Genomic DNA, 15,979 nt, shown 5'->3' with positions numbered 1-15,979 from the left:
TCTCCATTGAATTCAATGTAAATGTTTCGCTTCCGGGGTCCCATGGTCCGGAAGTAGATGGGCGTGACTTCGCCTCTCCATGCAACGCGGAGTGTTGCGTTCATGGTCTGTACTAGTGTAGGAATTTGGCCACGGGAGGCTGGGCCACTCGGGAGTTGGTTCTGGGCCGCATCTGGCCCGCGGGCCGCCATTTGAATAGGCCTGGCCTAGAGGGGCCTGACGGCTCGCCACTGAGCGTATGATACTGCCCCATCTAAAACACGAAGGGATCTGACTTTATTACATTTGAGTTGAGTGTTTCGTCAACTTAATGTGTTGCTTAAAATAATACGTCTGCATACAGTATATGTGATAATGTAACTAAGTGTTGCACGGCCAGATATGGCTCGAGAAGCTGACTCAGATAAGGAAATATTGTGATATCGATGTGAGATCGATGATCTGATTGATGATGTGATGTCAGTGTGATATGAATGATAAGTGTGACACGTCGGCGTCTTCTCTGCATACGGCAGTTTAAACTGCATTTCCTTTTTCCTGTAATGACTTGATAGATTTAAACTCCATACACTGAGCTCTGATCGGTCAGCAGGCGGTGCTTTCACTGAGTTGATCTCTTTTCTATATAGACGCCGGAGGCGGGCAGCGTAAGATAAAAAAAAAGAAGTTATTTAGCCTTCCCAAACCTGAGCCTCACGCGCCGCCTATGCTCTTCAGCCCCCAAGTTAACGTTAGCTGTCAAGTTAGCACTAGCACTGACGTTAGCTCCCTCCTCTCTCGGTTCTGTTGTAGCAGCAGTCACAACGTACGTGCTACCACCAGCTACATTCGGTTGGTCTTCTTGATCAGGTTGTTTGGCCGTCTTTTTAAAGAAATTGCCCAAGGTAAGTTGTTTTTTTCTTTTCGACATGTCAGCAGCAGCAACAATGTCTGGTAAACATGCAGTGCTAACTAAACGAGCTTGTGAGTGAGTGGGTAGTGGGTGGAGCTGCGGGCAGCGTGCAAGCAGGCGAAAACTTTTTTCATGAATCATAAACTCTAAATATAATTTTATTTCACTTATTTTACACCTTTGAAAAAAAAAAACATGCCCAAAATGGAATTTATTTGGTCATCATATCAGTATTTTAGAGAGCTCCCCCCAAATTTCACAAACCATGTTCCCAGGGGAGCTCATGTCACCACTAGGGGAGCTATTATAGCTCCCCCTGCTCCCCTCCAGTTCGCACCCTGTACAGTAGTATACTACTTAGGAATAACTCATTCATGTTTGACAATCAGTCTACTTTCCAAATGCACCACAGGTTTCAAATGTTCTTTTCTTGTGATGCATGGGCACTTCATGCTGGAGTGATGAAAGACAACAAAGATAAAACAATAATTAGCTTTTAAAAAGGAACAAAAAATAAAAATAAATAGACTGATGACCATCATAACATCCTCTCAGATTGACATGGATAATGACAATGAGAGATGCTGGGTTTTGGTGGTTATATTAAAGGTACCATGAGATTTTTTGCTGAAGTTTTCTTTGTTCTAATTCATTGCTATAAGTGAATACATATATTCAAACACTGCTTTCTCGGTATGAATGTGTCAACAAGGACAGTTTAAGTATTGAGAGTGTTTTGCACGTTTCTTTAACTCTAAAAAGTGAATTATTTTTCAGCTATAGTAAGTGTATTTAATACTCAGTGTAATTTCTGTGTTTTATAATGTTGATGAAGAAATAGTTAATGCAAGATACCCACCTTTCTCTCTTTTGCATTTGCTGAATAGATTGAGGTAGAGGTTTTCCAAAACTCTCTGGCAGGAAAAAAGCTGCAAAGGCGGAAACAACAGCCAGAGTCCCCAGTATGATATAAGGCAGGTACTCAAAAGATTCCCCTGTATAAGGAGAAGGCAAAATCAGGAAGAGGTCCTACACATGTGCATTGTAAACATTTACAGGATGTGAAATCAGAGCATCCAAACTATTAAAATGGCAGGTTATCTTCACAAATTCAATATGTTAAGATAGGATCAAACAAATATCTACCATTGAAGACGAGTTTACTCACTCAGCTGTAACAAAAAAGGAGCAAGGCAGCTTCCTATTCTGGAAACAGTAATGCAAACGCCTTCCGCTGTGTTCCTGAGCACTGTTGGGTAAAGCTCTGCAGTGTAGGCGTACATCAGGGATGTTCCGTTGGTGATAACAAGTTTACCCAGCATCTCCAGAGCGACAGCCAGCTCTGATAAAGCTGAAACATAAGAAATGGATGGATTAACAACAGAATGTGAGTGTTTTTTTTATCAAATGTTCTCCAACGCTTTATTCAAGTCCTCCTCTTTCTCTTAGCAATTATTCCACTTACAAAGCCTTCTTAAAAAGGAACTCTCTCTCAATGAGATCTACACCTGTATAAATAAAGGCTAAATAAAAATACATATATATATATATATATCTGGTAATATCAATAAGTATGGTTTTAAGTTCTAAGTGATGGCACGAGAAGTAAGTGGGAGGGAAGTGACCCCTACGTCCCTTTCTTAATTTGGCATCATTGCTGGTGTGATCCCACTCTGAAGAAAATCTCTCATTGAGGAAAAAGAAGGACAGCCGGGTCCATATGTATGTCATCATGTAATGTAAAAATCACTGGCTGGGAAAATCGACGAGCTAGCGGCGTTAGCCTGGAGTCAGATGTAATATTTGGAGTGCAGTTTACTTTGATAATGAGAACATGGCTGTACCAGGATATATCTAATGAGAACATTTCCATCGAGCTTCACCACGTCTTCACCATGAGCCTGAGTGATCAGAGGGTCTCTGTGCTGTGGAGGACGCTCTACCTTGTTCCTGTGCTTAAGACGTCCCAGTGGCTACTCTCATTGCACATTTTTACTCTTACTTCCTATGTTTGTATAAATAGTTATTGACTTTAGTCCAATATGGTGCACCTGTAATAAAACATAATTTCCCCCCGGAATAAATTAAGCATTCTGATTACTGCTTACTTTCAGGCACCAGTTGAATGAGATACAGTGACACTCCACCAAGGAGTAAGATACAGATGACAGAGAGTCGGCGTGGGAAGTATTTCAGTGTCAGCCAGCAGAACATGTAGGCTGGTACCTCTACAGCTGCTGAGATGAAGCAGCTGATGTAGGGGTTAGCATGAAGCCGGGATGTGTTCAGGGACAGGCCATAGTATCCAATACTCAAAGAGAACCTGGACATACACAGACCAAAGAGATGTTTGTTATTAGGTTATGAATATATTGAAAATGTATGATCCAATATGGTTATAGAGCTTTGTCAAATGGGGCAACTTCAATCATTAAAGCAGAATATCTTCGAAACCAATGAGCAGGTTTTGGAAAAAGAACACCATTGTAGGAAGTTGTAGCCATGACAGTAGACATTGCTACAAATATAGATGTTGCAGCTAATGGTATGAGTTTATGTTGTGATTTTCTAGTCTACCAACCACTAAAAAGGACTTAACCCCACATAGCATCATTCTTCCATTTGCACACACAATAAAACACAAAAACGGTAATGGCAAGAGCTGAAATGCCAGATGCCAACCTACTCATCAGGACCGTTTAAGGGCCAAGTGCTTTGGAGGAGCCGAGGAGTTGTACCTGCATTCAAACTGTGGGTATGAATTTAAATCTCATTATCTTTCTTAATAAGGCATACATCTGTAAGAATCATCTGCTAAACTACTTTAATAGGTATGCCGGTGTGATCTAGAATTCAATATGATGGCTGGGGAGTTGTAATAAAGAACACTACTCATCACAGTAATGTGATAACTTCTTCTGCTAATGCATTACCTATTGAGTACATTCTGCTGTCTTTCCCCAATTGCTTCTCTTTACCTAGGAGCTTCACTTGGAGGTTTGGAACCAACTACTAGGAGTTGCAAGTTCAGTAAAAAGGACATGAACCCTGTTCAGAGTGGATACTCACCACACCAGGCAGAGAATGACAGTCGTGCTTCTGACGCTTTGTGTCTTCACCAGGCTGATAACATTGAGGTGTTCCTGAGGGTGCATGTCATCATCCTGCAAGATAATACAAAAATATAATAATATCAGTCTTACCAGCAGCTAGTTATGTTTTAGCTAGTCTATAACCTACCACTTTGGTGAAGAAGTAAAAATGTCAAACTGTAGGAAAAATAGCTATGAAATTTGAAAAAGGACTGCTCTTTACAGAATAAATACTGTAGTACTATTAAAGTTGGTGTTAAGCATATCAATTGGCTCCTATGTCTTTACAATCCTATTCAAGCCAGACTCACATGTGCCCTGTAATCTTTAAAGATGACCGTTGGAGCCTCAACTCTGTTTGTCTTAGCCGCATTTCTCACTATGGCCTCGGCCTCCTCCACTCTTCCCTGAGAGAGCAGCCAGCGAGGAGACTCCGGGATTAACCTTCCTCAGCATTAAAGAGAGAAAAAAATGTTAACCAGTGGGTTTAAAATATAAAACAAAAAAGAAGATGAATGCAAGTTAGAATATTTCAGGGAAATAGCCAAATTGTTGTTACCCTCTCCTGACATTTTGCTGTTAGAAGTACAACTTACCACCAGAGAGGGATGTAGAGCACGCCAGGTAGAGAGATAGCTAGAGAGAGAGATTTCCAGTCCCTTAAAAAAAAAGCTATGAGAGGCAGAATCATGTAGCCAATGGCAAAGCCCAGACACACACCCATAGATGAGAATATGACCCGAACATCGCCAGTCAAGATCTCAGTGCCTGAAGACAAAGAGAAATGTATGATAGAAGCAAGATGTACGTACATGGCAAATATATGCATATCATTCAGAATCAGACATGTCTTTAAATAGTACTTTTCTTTGTTACAAGAGCATTTACCCAAAACAAAACCAGATACATAGTTGGATATCTGTCCCAAACCATTGAAGAAAATGAGGATGGTGAAAACCATCCAAGAAGGTGAAAAAGCTTGACAGAAGGAAAAAATGGTCTGAACTGCCATGGTGGCGAAGAAAACAGGCTTTCTTCCAAACCTAGAGAGACAAATCAAGGAAATACAGATGACAGAATACAAATTGTACAAAATAACATACTAAATATAAACAAGAAATGTTTCATCAACTGTATGGATCAGAGATCATCCAGCATTATGTACCAACATAAAATGTTACAATAAGTGACGTAATACTGAGGAAAACGCCTGTTGGATTTGTAGACTTAAATATGTTCAGTGATTTCTGTACCTGTCTGAGAGCTGTCCTGAGATGAAGGATCCAACAAGAATTCCCAGGAAGCAAGCTGTGGAGGTGAACGGTTGCTTCCACTGATCACTGCACACCAGGTCAAACTGGAATATCCATACATGAAAAATGTAGCAATGAATACAATGACCAAAGGAATCCATGTCAAAAACAACCTGATGAATATAAGTACAATATTCAGTAGCTGACTAGCCTGGATGCTATACTTAACAGCTCCGTGAGAGAATGGTTTATCTGATTGAATGTATAACCATTTTGTCAAAGCTGAAAACGGTAGTATGTGAATGAGCATCGTATTTGTAGAATTGTATCCTTTTATCAAAAGGAATTCTCTATCATAGCATAGGAAATGAAGAAAAACAACAGCTCAAACATCCTCTAAACAGGGTTAACTGTTATTCTTATCACCAGTGGCGGCCGGCCCATATAGGGGCGCTAGGGGCGCCGCCCCCCCTCTTCCCACATGTTTGATTGTCATTCAAAATAAATAAAAATATATATTTAAAAAATATATATATATTTTTTGTTTTTTATTGAACAAGGTAAATATTATATAGTTGGTATCAGTAAAATGTATAATCTACAATAAAATCTCGTTTAAAATTGTTTTACGATGTCTAAAGTTACTGATAAGTCACATGTTTCCTGCCTGGCCGCAGCGTATACCTCTCTCGTCCGGGCGGTAAGAAAGAGCCCTCAGCCAGAGCAGCAGCAGCCAACAAGCTGACTGTTGCTATCTGTAAACTATGCCGCCGAAACATAATTTCAGCCAATCAGCGTCGTCAGATCTGATGCTCAAAGGGTGCCCTGTCAGCGCCCTGGCCTGTGTGTCTGTGAGTTGTTTAGACTCGTATCCAAGGTGACGCTACAGTAGTTGTCGAGGTTGTCTGCAGGTGGAGACTACGGTGCTAGTGGGTCGCCGGAGCTGTAGATTAACATTTATATGCTTATTGTAGTTGTAAGGGCAATGCCTGTAGCACCATGGAGCATATGTGTGGGCTGGACCTGTATTTTACAAGAAAGGAGTGAGCAGAGGGTCGAGTTGTCAATTCTTGTTCAGTTTTCATCTTGCTCACCCTCTCAGACTTTGAGTTGCGTGCGCTGCTAAAGAGACGCGCTACCATGGAAACCAAACAATGGTGTAGCTGTATTAAAGTCTGAGTGGAAACAGTCGTGAGTAAATCTGATTTTGTCAGAAATCGGCAGAAATGCGGGAGTCTCCCGTGAAAATCGGGAGGGTTGGCAAGTATCACACACACACACACACACACACACACACACACACACACACACACACACACACACACACACACACACACACACACACACACACACACACACACACACACACACACACACATAATGTTCCTATTTAGTCTCCTGATTTTACATGGGAATTAAATAATTTGAGTGTTCCCAAAGCACCAGTGTTCTGCAGTTTGTGTACTGTTGCACAGTTTTGGAAGATTCATAGCTAACCACACTGAAGATTATGGATTATCTCATATTTTTAAGCCTAAATGTGTCCCCCCCCCCCCCCCCTCTAACATCACCAGAAGTCATCATTTAAGGGGTCATTTCTCAAAAATGTCTTCCGGACCGCCCTATTAAGGTTTGGTCACCATTTCCATAGCCCCACCAAAAATATTTTCCACCAGCCGCTTATCACCCATTCATTAGTTTAAATAGGTTATTATTTTACATTTTGAATGCCCTTTTCAGCTTCCGTTGGTGAGTTCAGCCCATCTTTTTTTAAATTAGCAAATAGTCTTATGAGAACATGACTAGCCCTTCATATCAAATCAAATCAAGTTTTATTTATATAGCACATTTATAAACGATTTTTGGTCGAGCCAAAGTGCTGTACATAAAATAAAAATAGCCTACAGCAGAGACACTTTACAGTAAATACAACAGCACAGATTGTTCAGAATATCAGTATGAGAAAAACGACACCCTCTATCCTTAGACAGAGATGTGTACAGAGATCACCTTGTAACTTGTCACCTATTTAGTCCATAGATCTAACATTCTAGAAATGTTAAGAATAGAGTCTGCTCTCTACAGCTTAAACTATATAGGGACACACACCTCAGAGACTACGGTAGACTGGTAGATGTCTTTGCTGTAGCTCCACCCGTCCACACAGCCCTCCTGTTCCAGTTCGGTGAGGTTGATGTCCCTGCCAGGAATGAAGCCCTGAGCAGAGAGGTTTCTGACAACATCCAGCCTGTACCTGCTGCACCTGCTCTGCTCCTGTTTCCCATTCACCACCTAACAGTCACATTAACATTATTAGAGTTATAAGCAAAAATTCAATCAAAACGAACTTGCCCATGTCAAGTGTGGTGCCATACCGTGTAATAAAAAAGTAGAAATTGTGAAATGTGATCAAGTACTGTACTTAAAGAGCAACTTGCAGGTTAGACACACCAGTGAATAAATATGTAGGAAAATGATCAATACACTAGATTTTCAAAAAAATATACAGAAATATACACTACAGTGACATCTGGCGGCGTTTTAGTAAGACAATTTTACTTCCGCATAAAAACGCCTCCTCACGTTGTAGAGGAAACTTCTGTGTAGCTATGCAGTGGGAGTCACCGACTCAGGAAGGAGACACGGGAAGAGCAGTAGCTTTGATGTCAAACACATGATGGTTTATTTGGAGTTACGGCCGGAGGATTCACATCACAAGTCCAAGAGTCAGAGGTTCTGACTTCACGGTAGAGTTGCCACGTCAATTCTGAAGAACTCTACCACAGACCCATGTATTTAGCTAGTTCAGAGAGCATCATCAACATGCTGCATAACAAGATAGAATGATAACACCTCTATCAGCTGACGCCAACAGGCAGGAACAGGGAGACAAAACACTGAGAGCACAGCAGCCAAGGTTACAGGTGGCTGTGCTCAGTCAGGACAGTTTGAACTGATACACTGGGTCAAAGTTATGGGCCTTGGAAAATATTTCCACAACACACGTGACCTCCCGTGTGTGACGTAACCATAGACTGTATATATAAATGGACGTAGGCCAGGGTCCGTGACGTCACCCATAGGATTCTGCAGAGTTGCAGAGAAGCCCTTAGTAGGCGGAGTCGGCCACTAACGGCTCGACAGTGACGTCAGAGTTCAACTCCCGCCTGCTCCAAATAAGGGCAAAGAGGCGGAGCCGAGGCGGGACCTCCTGCCACCGAGCTGAAAGTTCCAGAGCTAGCTGAAGCTACCAAGCTAAGCTAACATGCTCCCCATCTGCACACTGCCGTGGCATTTTACGTTTCTAAGGTAAGCAGACATGAAACTATTCAGCAAAACTATAAATAATAATCTAAGTTATTGAGTTTTTAGCATAATACTTCAGAATATTAAAATCCCTTAATGTTTGTATGCAATTGTGCTAAATTCAACACTGGAATCAAGCAAATATTAATATGTTTGCATGACATTAGTTATTTATATTATGATATCACTTAACTATACGTTTAATACATTTAAGTTAAGCTAAGGTACATGTGATGGTAGCTAGTTAGTGCTCTTACCTGTGAGGCCTCCTCCAAACAGCATAATAACCAGACTGTATCATTAAAACTAAGTACCAGTTCTAGATCCTTGACTTTAGACAAACAATTCAAAAGACAAAATGTATTTAAAGACCAATCTTTATTTGAATGTGCCTCTTAACCTGATATATTAGTTATACAGTAATAGTATTGACAATCTAAAAAAACTGAGCAACTCAACAGTCAACTTTATATTTCTTATTGTCTACAGCATTTATTATTTTCATTTTCCCCCTCTCATATTCAGTGTGGACGGATTGAGACAGCGTGGTGTCCAGAGAGCTGCAGAGACTTCAGGGAGAACCCTCCGTGTGATGGACGTCCAGTCTGTTGGTTTGGAGAGGACTGAGGGTCTTTCCTCAGCGAGGAGGACCAGGCCTGATGGAGGAGCCCATGCTGGCTACAGCTGATACCAACTGCACAGGCCTAGTCTGTCACTTTATCTACTAAATGTGTTTACTTATACATTTAATAGGTTTACACCTTCTGTCCATATGTGCTTTTTATTTAAAACATTTGATTAACTTTTGGTTCACATTTCAATAAATTGTATTTGTATTTGCACTCATTTTGTCCATTATTCTTACTGAAAATGTTAGACTACACATTCACATCTGACTGAAGATTGGCCCCATTTATTTGTGACGTTGCAAACTCTGCGGTACAAGGCACAGGTGATGTGAAGCTCATAAAGCGAGGCAAATATAAATAATCAGCGGATAGAGTGTCGATGTGGAAATAGGTGCATTCGATCAGCTGACTGTTTTCACAATAAAAGTAGTTTCTTAGTGTACTGGTCTTAAAATCTCATAACATCAGCTTTTAATGTTCCTCTTGGATGTTCTTCTTGACCCTCAGAGAAGGACAAAATGTTGAGTCGTGTCTTTCAGGCATGTCCTTTCCTAACAAAAGTGACAGGAAACATAAAACATATTATTGCAGAACAAGTGTGTTATTTATGAAAGCGGTGTATTTGTAGATATAATTATTTTGTAATTGTAATGTTTTTTTTTTATTTCAACAGTGAGCTACAAAGACAATCAGATTATGAATGAACAGTTTGAAGTTCATCAACATTGAAATATATGTTATTTTCAAAATAATATCAAAACGTAGTGCAACTGTAGAAGCTTGCTCTGTTGTCTCACTGAAAGAATAACTTTTACCACGTTTTTTACAGACAATATTGAGAGATAAATAGTAGCAGTTCTCACTATGTGTTAAATATATTTGCCTTCAATACATTAAATTAGAAAGCTGACAAAGTCATATTGCTAAATATCTAAATGTAACTTTTTGCATGGAAAAAACCCTCAACTTAACTGATGTGTAGGTGATCTAGTATTTAGTATTGTTTAATGGAATGTATATCAGTGTATTAAAGTCAATATTTCATTTATTTAAACCAAAATCTTTCTTGATTATTTGTATAGTATGAAAAAAAGAGTCTTTGTACCTGTGCTGAAGTTCACTGCTGTGAGGAGTCCAGTTCTGTCTCTCACTCTCTGGTCCAGCCTGCCTGCATCACCTGGACACCTTAACAAACAGATATATATGTAAAGTACCATGTGTACAAACAATATAACTGATTATCTTCTGTTGAACATGTTGGATTGTGTATTGTCCGAGTCAGGGTCCTTTTTATTTTACTGTAACTTTGGAAGTTGTGTTACCAATGCTTACTGTTTATTTGATACCAATTTGGTAATGCAATTAATAAAAACAACAAGGTTTGGGTTCGTTCTTCAGATGACTGTGACGTTAACGTGTAAGCTCAATAATGAACTCCAGCTCAACCAACCATATTGTAATATCTAACCTAATCATCTTGAAATATGACATTATTATTTGTAATATACACACATCTTATTGTGAGGTTGATTTCACATATACTACTTCGACATGAGCTTGTCTACATACTTGAGCATAGCCAATTTAAATTAACCTTAGCGATGCATACAGTTCCTACCTACATAATAAAATATCTCTCTAAGTTACAAGGATGACCTTATTTTATAACCTCAAACAGAAGCCATTTGTTCTACAGTATTATCCCACTTAACGCTTAACACTTGTCTATTTCGTTTTAACCTTTATATATATAGTCTATGGTTTTAACTTGGAGACTACGATTAGCATCGTTAGCACCGATGTAGCTACCACTCACTTGCATGCTAACCCAAGCCTTAACATTCACGTAGCTGATTCAAATCATAAACACATCAATAAGTACTCGAATTTCACTTACTGCAAAAACCGCATTCATGCACCGTCTGTTTCAACCGCAGAGCGAGTCACAATAGTCCGATATATAAGCATGAAGAACAAACAACCACGGCCGGCTTCAAGTTGTGTTCCCTGGATGAACTGAGCAGGCAGAGTCCCTGTAGCTTCACGGAGCAGCTAGCAGAGAGACAAGAAGCTAGCAGCAGCAGTCACTTGACAGAGCTGTCACTCAATGTGACCACGCCCTAATATATGCATAACTTTAAGGCTTAATATTAATTAAACAAATGAGTTGAGAAAAAATGCAACCCCCACACAGTAGTCATGAAGGGGGAATCTAACTATACAGAGAATATGGTTTTTTGAACCACGATGTAAACATGTTTATTTCTGCTGTAAAGTTGGGCATTTTAACATGGGGGTCTATGGAAATTGCTCCCTTCTGCAGACTGCTCCTACTGGCCACTAGATGAACTGCAGTGTGTGGCACTTCCGTATTGGCGTCCCGGCTCTTCCCCAGAGTTTGCCGCTTGGACGTAACATGGGGGAGAGCGGCCGGTCTAACGTATGATTAAACATGGATCAATGCTAGTTTTGACACAGAAGAGGTTGACAATATATATTCAAATGCATATGATTATAATTCTGAGCCTGCTATGCGTCCAAGAGACCAGGAGCAGCCAAGGATTAGAAGAAATAACGGCCATTGGCGAGAAATGGAGCTGTGGTGTGAGGAGAACCAGAACAGGGCAGCTGTCTTGGTGAGTGACCGGCGTTAGCTACAGACAGTAAATGTTAGCTAACGTCAGTCACATCACAACATTGGAAAGTTAGCTATCATATATCAGGCTATAACTAAAGTAGTATTGATTATATAGTAACGTTACTGGCAGGACGGTTGATACTGATCCAAAACAGAAACTAATGCGCAAGTATCAGCCGTATCTCACGTTACCTAATGCAACTCAACACTACGTCTTACGGCGCTGTGTACCGTAGGGGAGACGCGAGATACGGCTGATACTTGCCGATCTGGCGGAGAAAGGTTGTGGAGTCTCCGTTGATATGCCGTTGTAAATGGCTTGATGGAAAGCAGGTGTGTAGTCGGGGAGGGTGCACAGCTGATTGCAGCAGGTGAGTGGAGGTTGAGTCGGGAGCCAGGAGTGACAGCCACCACGCCCACAAAAACAACACAGACAGGGGGAAACAAACAAACAAACACACACAAAGGAGACGGTTGAAGCAGTACAGCCACCGCAGCGTTACCTAATGCAACTCCACACTACGTCTAACGGCCCGTCTACACAGCGGCTTTGGAAAAAAGCTTGCCGGCGGGCGTGTCTGAAGCTCGACCAACAACCAATCACATGAATCTCCCGCCCCTGACACACAAGCAGCGGTTTGATTGGCTAGAGCTTGTACTGGCATATAATTCGATTGGCTGACGCTTCTGCCGAGGCGTCAAAAGTTGAACATTGCTCAACTTTTGCAGCGAGCCACGCCAGCAACGCTCCGTGTCGCTTCCCACGATGCAGTTCGGCTAAAAGTGACGTCACGCTAGGAAAGCTCCGCTCTGCTTCCCACAATGCAGTTCGGTGAAAAGTGACGTCACCCCATTCAAAGTGAATGGGCAGAAGCGTTGGAAGAAGCTTCCAACGCCGCTGTGTGGACGGGCCGTTACGGTGCTGTGTACCGGAGGGGAGAGAGAGAGCAGCGAAGGGGGGGAGAGAGATGTAATACGGTTTCCTGTGCTGCAGGAAGGTGGATGCACCTCGCACAACGCACCCAGGAACGAAATCTAGCTCCGGTCCTTTTCCTGTTAGGGAAACTGTGGACTCGATGTCCTGACAGGCTGGAGTTTGTGCAACCTGCACAAACACAAGCTCACCATGATTACAAATGGTGAAATGCTATGTAAAATTACCTAAACAATACCAGCTCACTAAATCACAACCGCTCAAAACTACTACCGCGGATTGGGCAAAAGGAAGGAGTCCGAGAAAGTTTCTCCCCTAATGTCATCACTGTACGACCCCGAATTCCTGGAGCTATCAGCCAGAAAAGAGAAAGTAAACAACATCCGGTTTCAAAAATATTACAATAATGATGTCTTACTTTTTTTGATTTGTGATCAAAAGTTGTGTTCAACGGAATAAAAACGCCGCTCAAGGTTAATCCAATGTTTTTGTGTCACGTAGACATTTTTTCTGATAATCCATCATCACATTTATGGCAATATACTGGGTATAAAGTTTTGCCGTCCAGGCTTGTACTTTCAGATATGCTTCAATTGCTTCTCTATTACCTCCGCAATGGTAATGTTTACGTGGATTTGGCAACTGCCCATCGATTCTATTGGATGTAATGGTTAAGAAAAAGGTGTAAATCACTCAAATCGACCAATGGGTTCCAGAGATATGGTCCTGCGTAAAGTATAAAGAATGCCAGCCAGCGTAAGCACATTACGGAGCAGACTCTATGCAGTGTTTACTACGTAAGGAAGCAGGAATTGCAGGACCCAGAGCGCACGGAGCACAGAGCGGACAGCAGATAACGTAATTGCAGTTTTCTTGCTTATGGATTATCAGAACATTTCAAAGGGGACACAGCCACATTGGATATTAACCTACGGATTAACTACATCATCGTTGTTATCGTTGTAATGCCATTGAAGACCAGTTTAGACCAGACAAAGACGAACGAAGGTAAGCCATGTTAGCCTAGCGCATGTTAGTACCTAACGCCACTTGTTTTGATGTACGTTTTTGTTAATAACGTCGCGAGTTTGTATCTTTCAGTGTTGAGGTGGGCACCGTTAGATTCTGTGTCTTTACGATCATAAACGATGTGTTGGATGTGCAGCTAGGATAAGTAATAAGGGAGCTAGGAGTGATTTTCGGTGCAGTAATAGGTTAGCAATGGCTAATTCAGAGGCTCACTGTTAGCTTTGTGTGTGTTTTTTAAAAAATAAAAAATGAAAAAGATCAGTTAAATGAGTTTTTACCCGTTATATGGATATAAAATATTCATAGTTTATTAAATATTAAGGTTCCTTAGACGTTGTTTCCTGCAAATGACGCGATTTCGGCCCCGGAACCGGGTCCGTGGGGCCTAAAAGGATAACAGAGTATGTTTTTTATTTTTTTATTTGTTCACAACAGTTGTATTTGGATGGAATGAATACCTATAGTGATCATTCAAAGTAATACAATGATTTTTACAGTGAAAAAGGTCAAATGGAACTTGTTTTGCATCAATCTTGATAGAGCGTACTTATTATATGTTATAGTTTGGATTCCTAAAGCTTTTAGTCTACTAACCCATCATTCAAGGGTGGTTTTCACTATAAGTAATGTTTTTTTTTTAGGCGGACATTAGAATTTACATGTTTTACTATGTTCCATCTGCATTTACTTTAAAATAAAAACATCTATATTGATTCTGACACTTCTACATCCAACTCACAGATGTAACCTTGCTTTGAGAGACAAGATTATTAATTTACCCCTTTTAGAAGTGAAGATATAGTCTTTGTTGTGTTAGTGGCATTTTCGAGCCTGAAACCTGAAAAACAGGCTCAGGGCTTAAGAGGTTAAGTAAAAAAAATGTAAGCACATATTATATACTTAAGTATTTTCACATGTTGCTATTTTATACTTTTTACTCAATACATTTATTTTACAGACTTAGTTACTGGTCTCTTTGCAGATTTAGTTTTAAATTAATATATGTTATTATAGGTTAAGTTAGCCAGCCCAGTGTGTGTATAAAACAATTCAAATAAACCCCACCTTTACCAAGTCCAACATTGAAATTATGAACATATCAATTCATGAATAATTACAATATCAATCAATGTTTATTTGTATAGCCCAATATCACAAATGTTACATTTGTCTCAGTGGACTTCACAGTTTGTACAGAATATCAGTATGACAATACAATTATAAGCAATTGTTTACTTCAGTAAATCATCTGATTTATTTGTCCTAACCCTAACCCTGCTACATTCTTCATTTTTTATTACCTCTATCGGGATTATTGCATCGCGCCAATCTTGAGTCAGGTTTTCCTCAGGAATCAGGCAGTGGTGTCTGGGAATGTCTGTCAGAAAGACAACGGAGAAAACGCCAAATCCATTGGGCACGATGCTGGCACAGAGCAGGAAGAAGACAACCTGCTGGAAACGTCCCCACTGACCCAGAAAAGCAGTGGACTCATCGTAATCCTTCATAGCCTGAGTATTAACTGTCTCCTCCCAAGCTTGCAGACAAATTCCTTTTCCAACTCAACAGAATGAAGACATACAGTTTGCAGTCTCTTAAACTGTGAGATAGCCACACCCTTTACAACCATGCATACCAACAAAGACATAAAAAAGGAAGAATTTTACAGCATTTCTCGAGCAATAATTTCCTCTTAGGTCTGCTGTTTAATATCTCAATCTTTATTTATTTATATAGTACATTTAAAACAACCTTCAGTTGACCAAAGTGCTGTACAGGCAATAACTACAATATTAAATAACACAATGGGAGTACAATAATAAAACAATAACTAGAGAATGCAATTCCTGAATAAATTGCTAGTGGGAATGCTTTATGCTGAAAAGCTGACGCGAAACTGCTATGCTGAAATGTAATGTGTAGGAAGAAAGTGAAGAATTTAGATTGAAAAGATACATGAACACTGGGGGCTTGAATGTGTGATGAGAGAAGAAAAGAAAGTAAAAAGGCTTGGAAAAGCAGCAGAATATTTGAACTGCTAACTTTTGAACTAACTTGATGGCGAATGATCTGTCGCCATGGCAACGGCATTTAATGACACCCCATACTACGCTTAGATGCGTTGATGGCTGCATCGTTACCAAACCTGTGAAGTTCTGGGCTGTTTGGAGTATTTTCACTGAAGTTATGAGAAAACCGTGTTTCA

General features: G+C 40.4%; 1 protein-coding gene across 1 annotated transcript; it reads right to left on the bottom strand.

Moving 5' to 3' along the window:
- Positions 1 to 1,146: 1,146 nt before the first annotated feature.
- LOC117540060 (solute carrier family 22 member 5-like) lies at positions 1,147 to 15,428 on the bottom strand. The gene is made up of 11 exons (XM_034206481.1): positions 15,075 to 15,428; positions 7,347 to 7,529; positions 5,238 to 5,341; positions 4,873 to 5,027; positions 4,581 to 4,752; positions 4,296 to 4,428; positions 3,962 to 4,056; positions 3,001 to 3,215; positions 2,061 to 2,243; positions 1,752 to 1,887; positions 1,147 to 1,345 (listed from the first exon to the last, which is right to left on the bottom strand). Exons 1-11 carry the CDS (start codon positions 15,279 to 15,281, stop codon positions 1,261 to 1,263), a joined length of 1,668 nt encoding a protein of 555 aa, XP_034062372.1. The 5' UTR covers positions 15,282 to 15,428; the 3' UTR covers positions 1,147 to 1,260.
- Between the last annotated feature and the right edge of the window lie 551 nt (positions 15,429 to 15,979).

The sequence above is a fragment of the Gymnodraco acuticeps genome, unplaced genomic scaffold, assembly GCF_902827175.1.
Source record: "Gymnodraco acuticeps unplaced genomic scaffold, fGymAcu1.1, whole genome shotgun sequence".
Taxonomy (NCBI): Eukaryota; Metazoa; Chordata; class Actinopteri; order Perciformes; family Bathydraconidae; genus Gymnodraco; species Gymnodraco acuticeps.
Note: the sequence above shows the minus strand (reverse complement) of the source record. Positions and strands in the feature narration are given on the sequence as shown.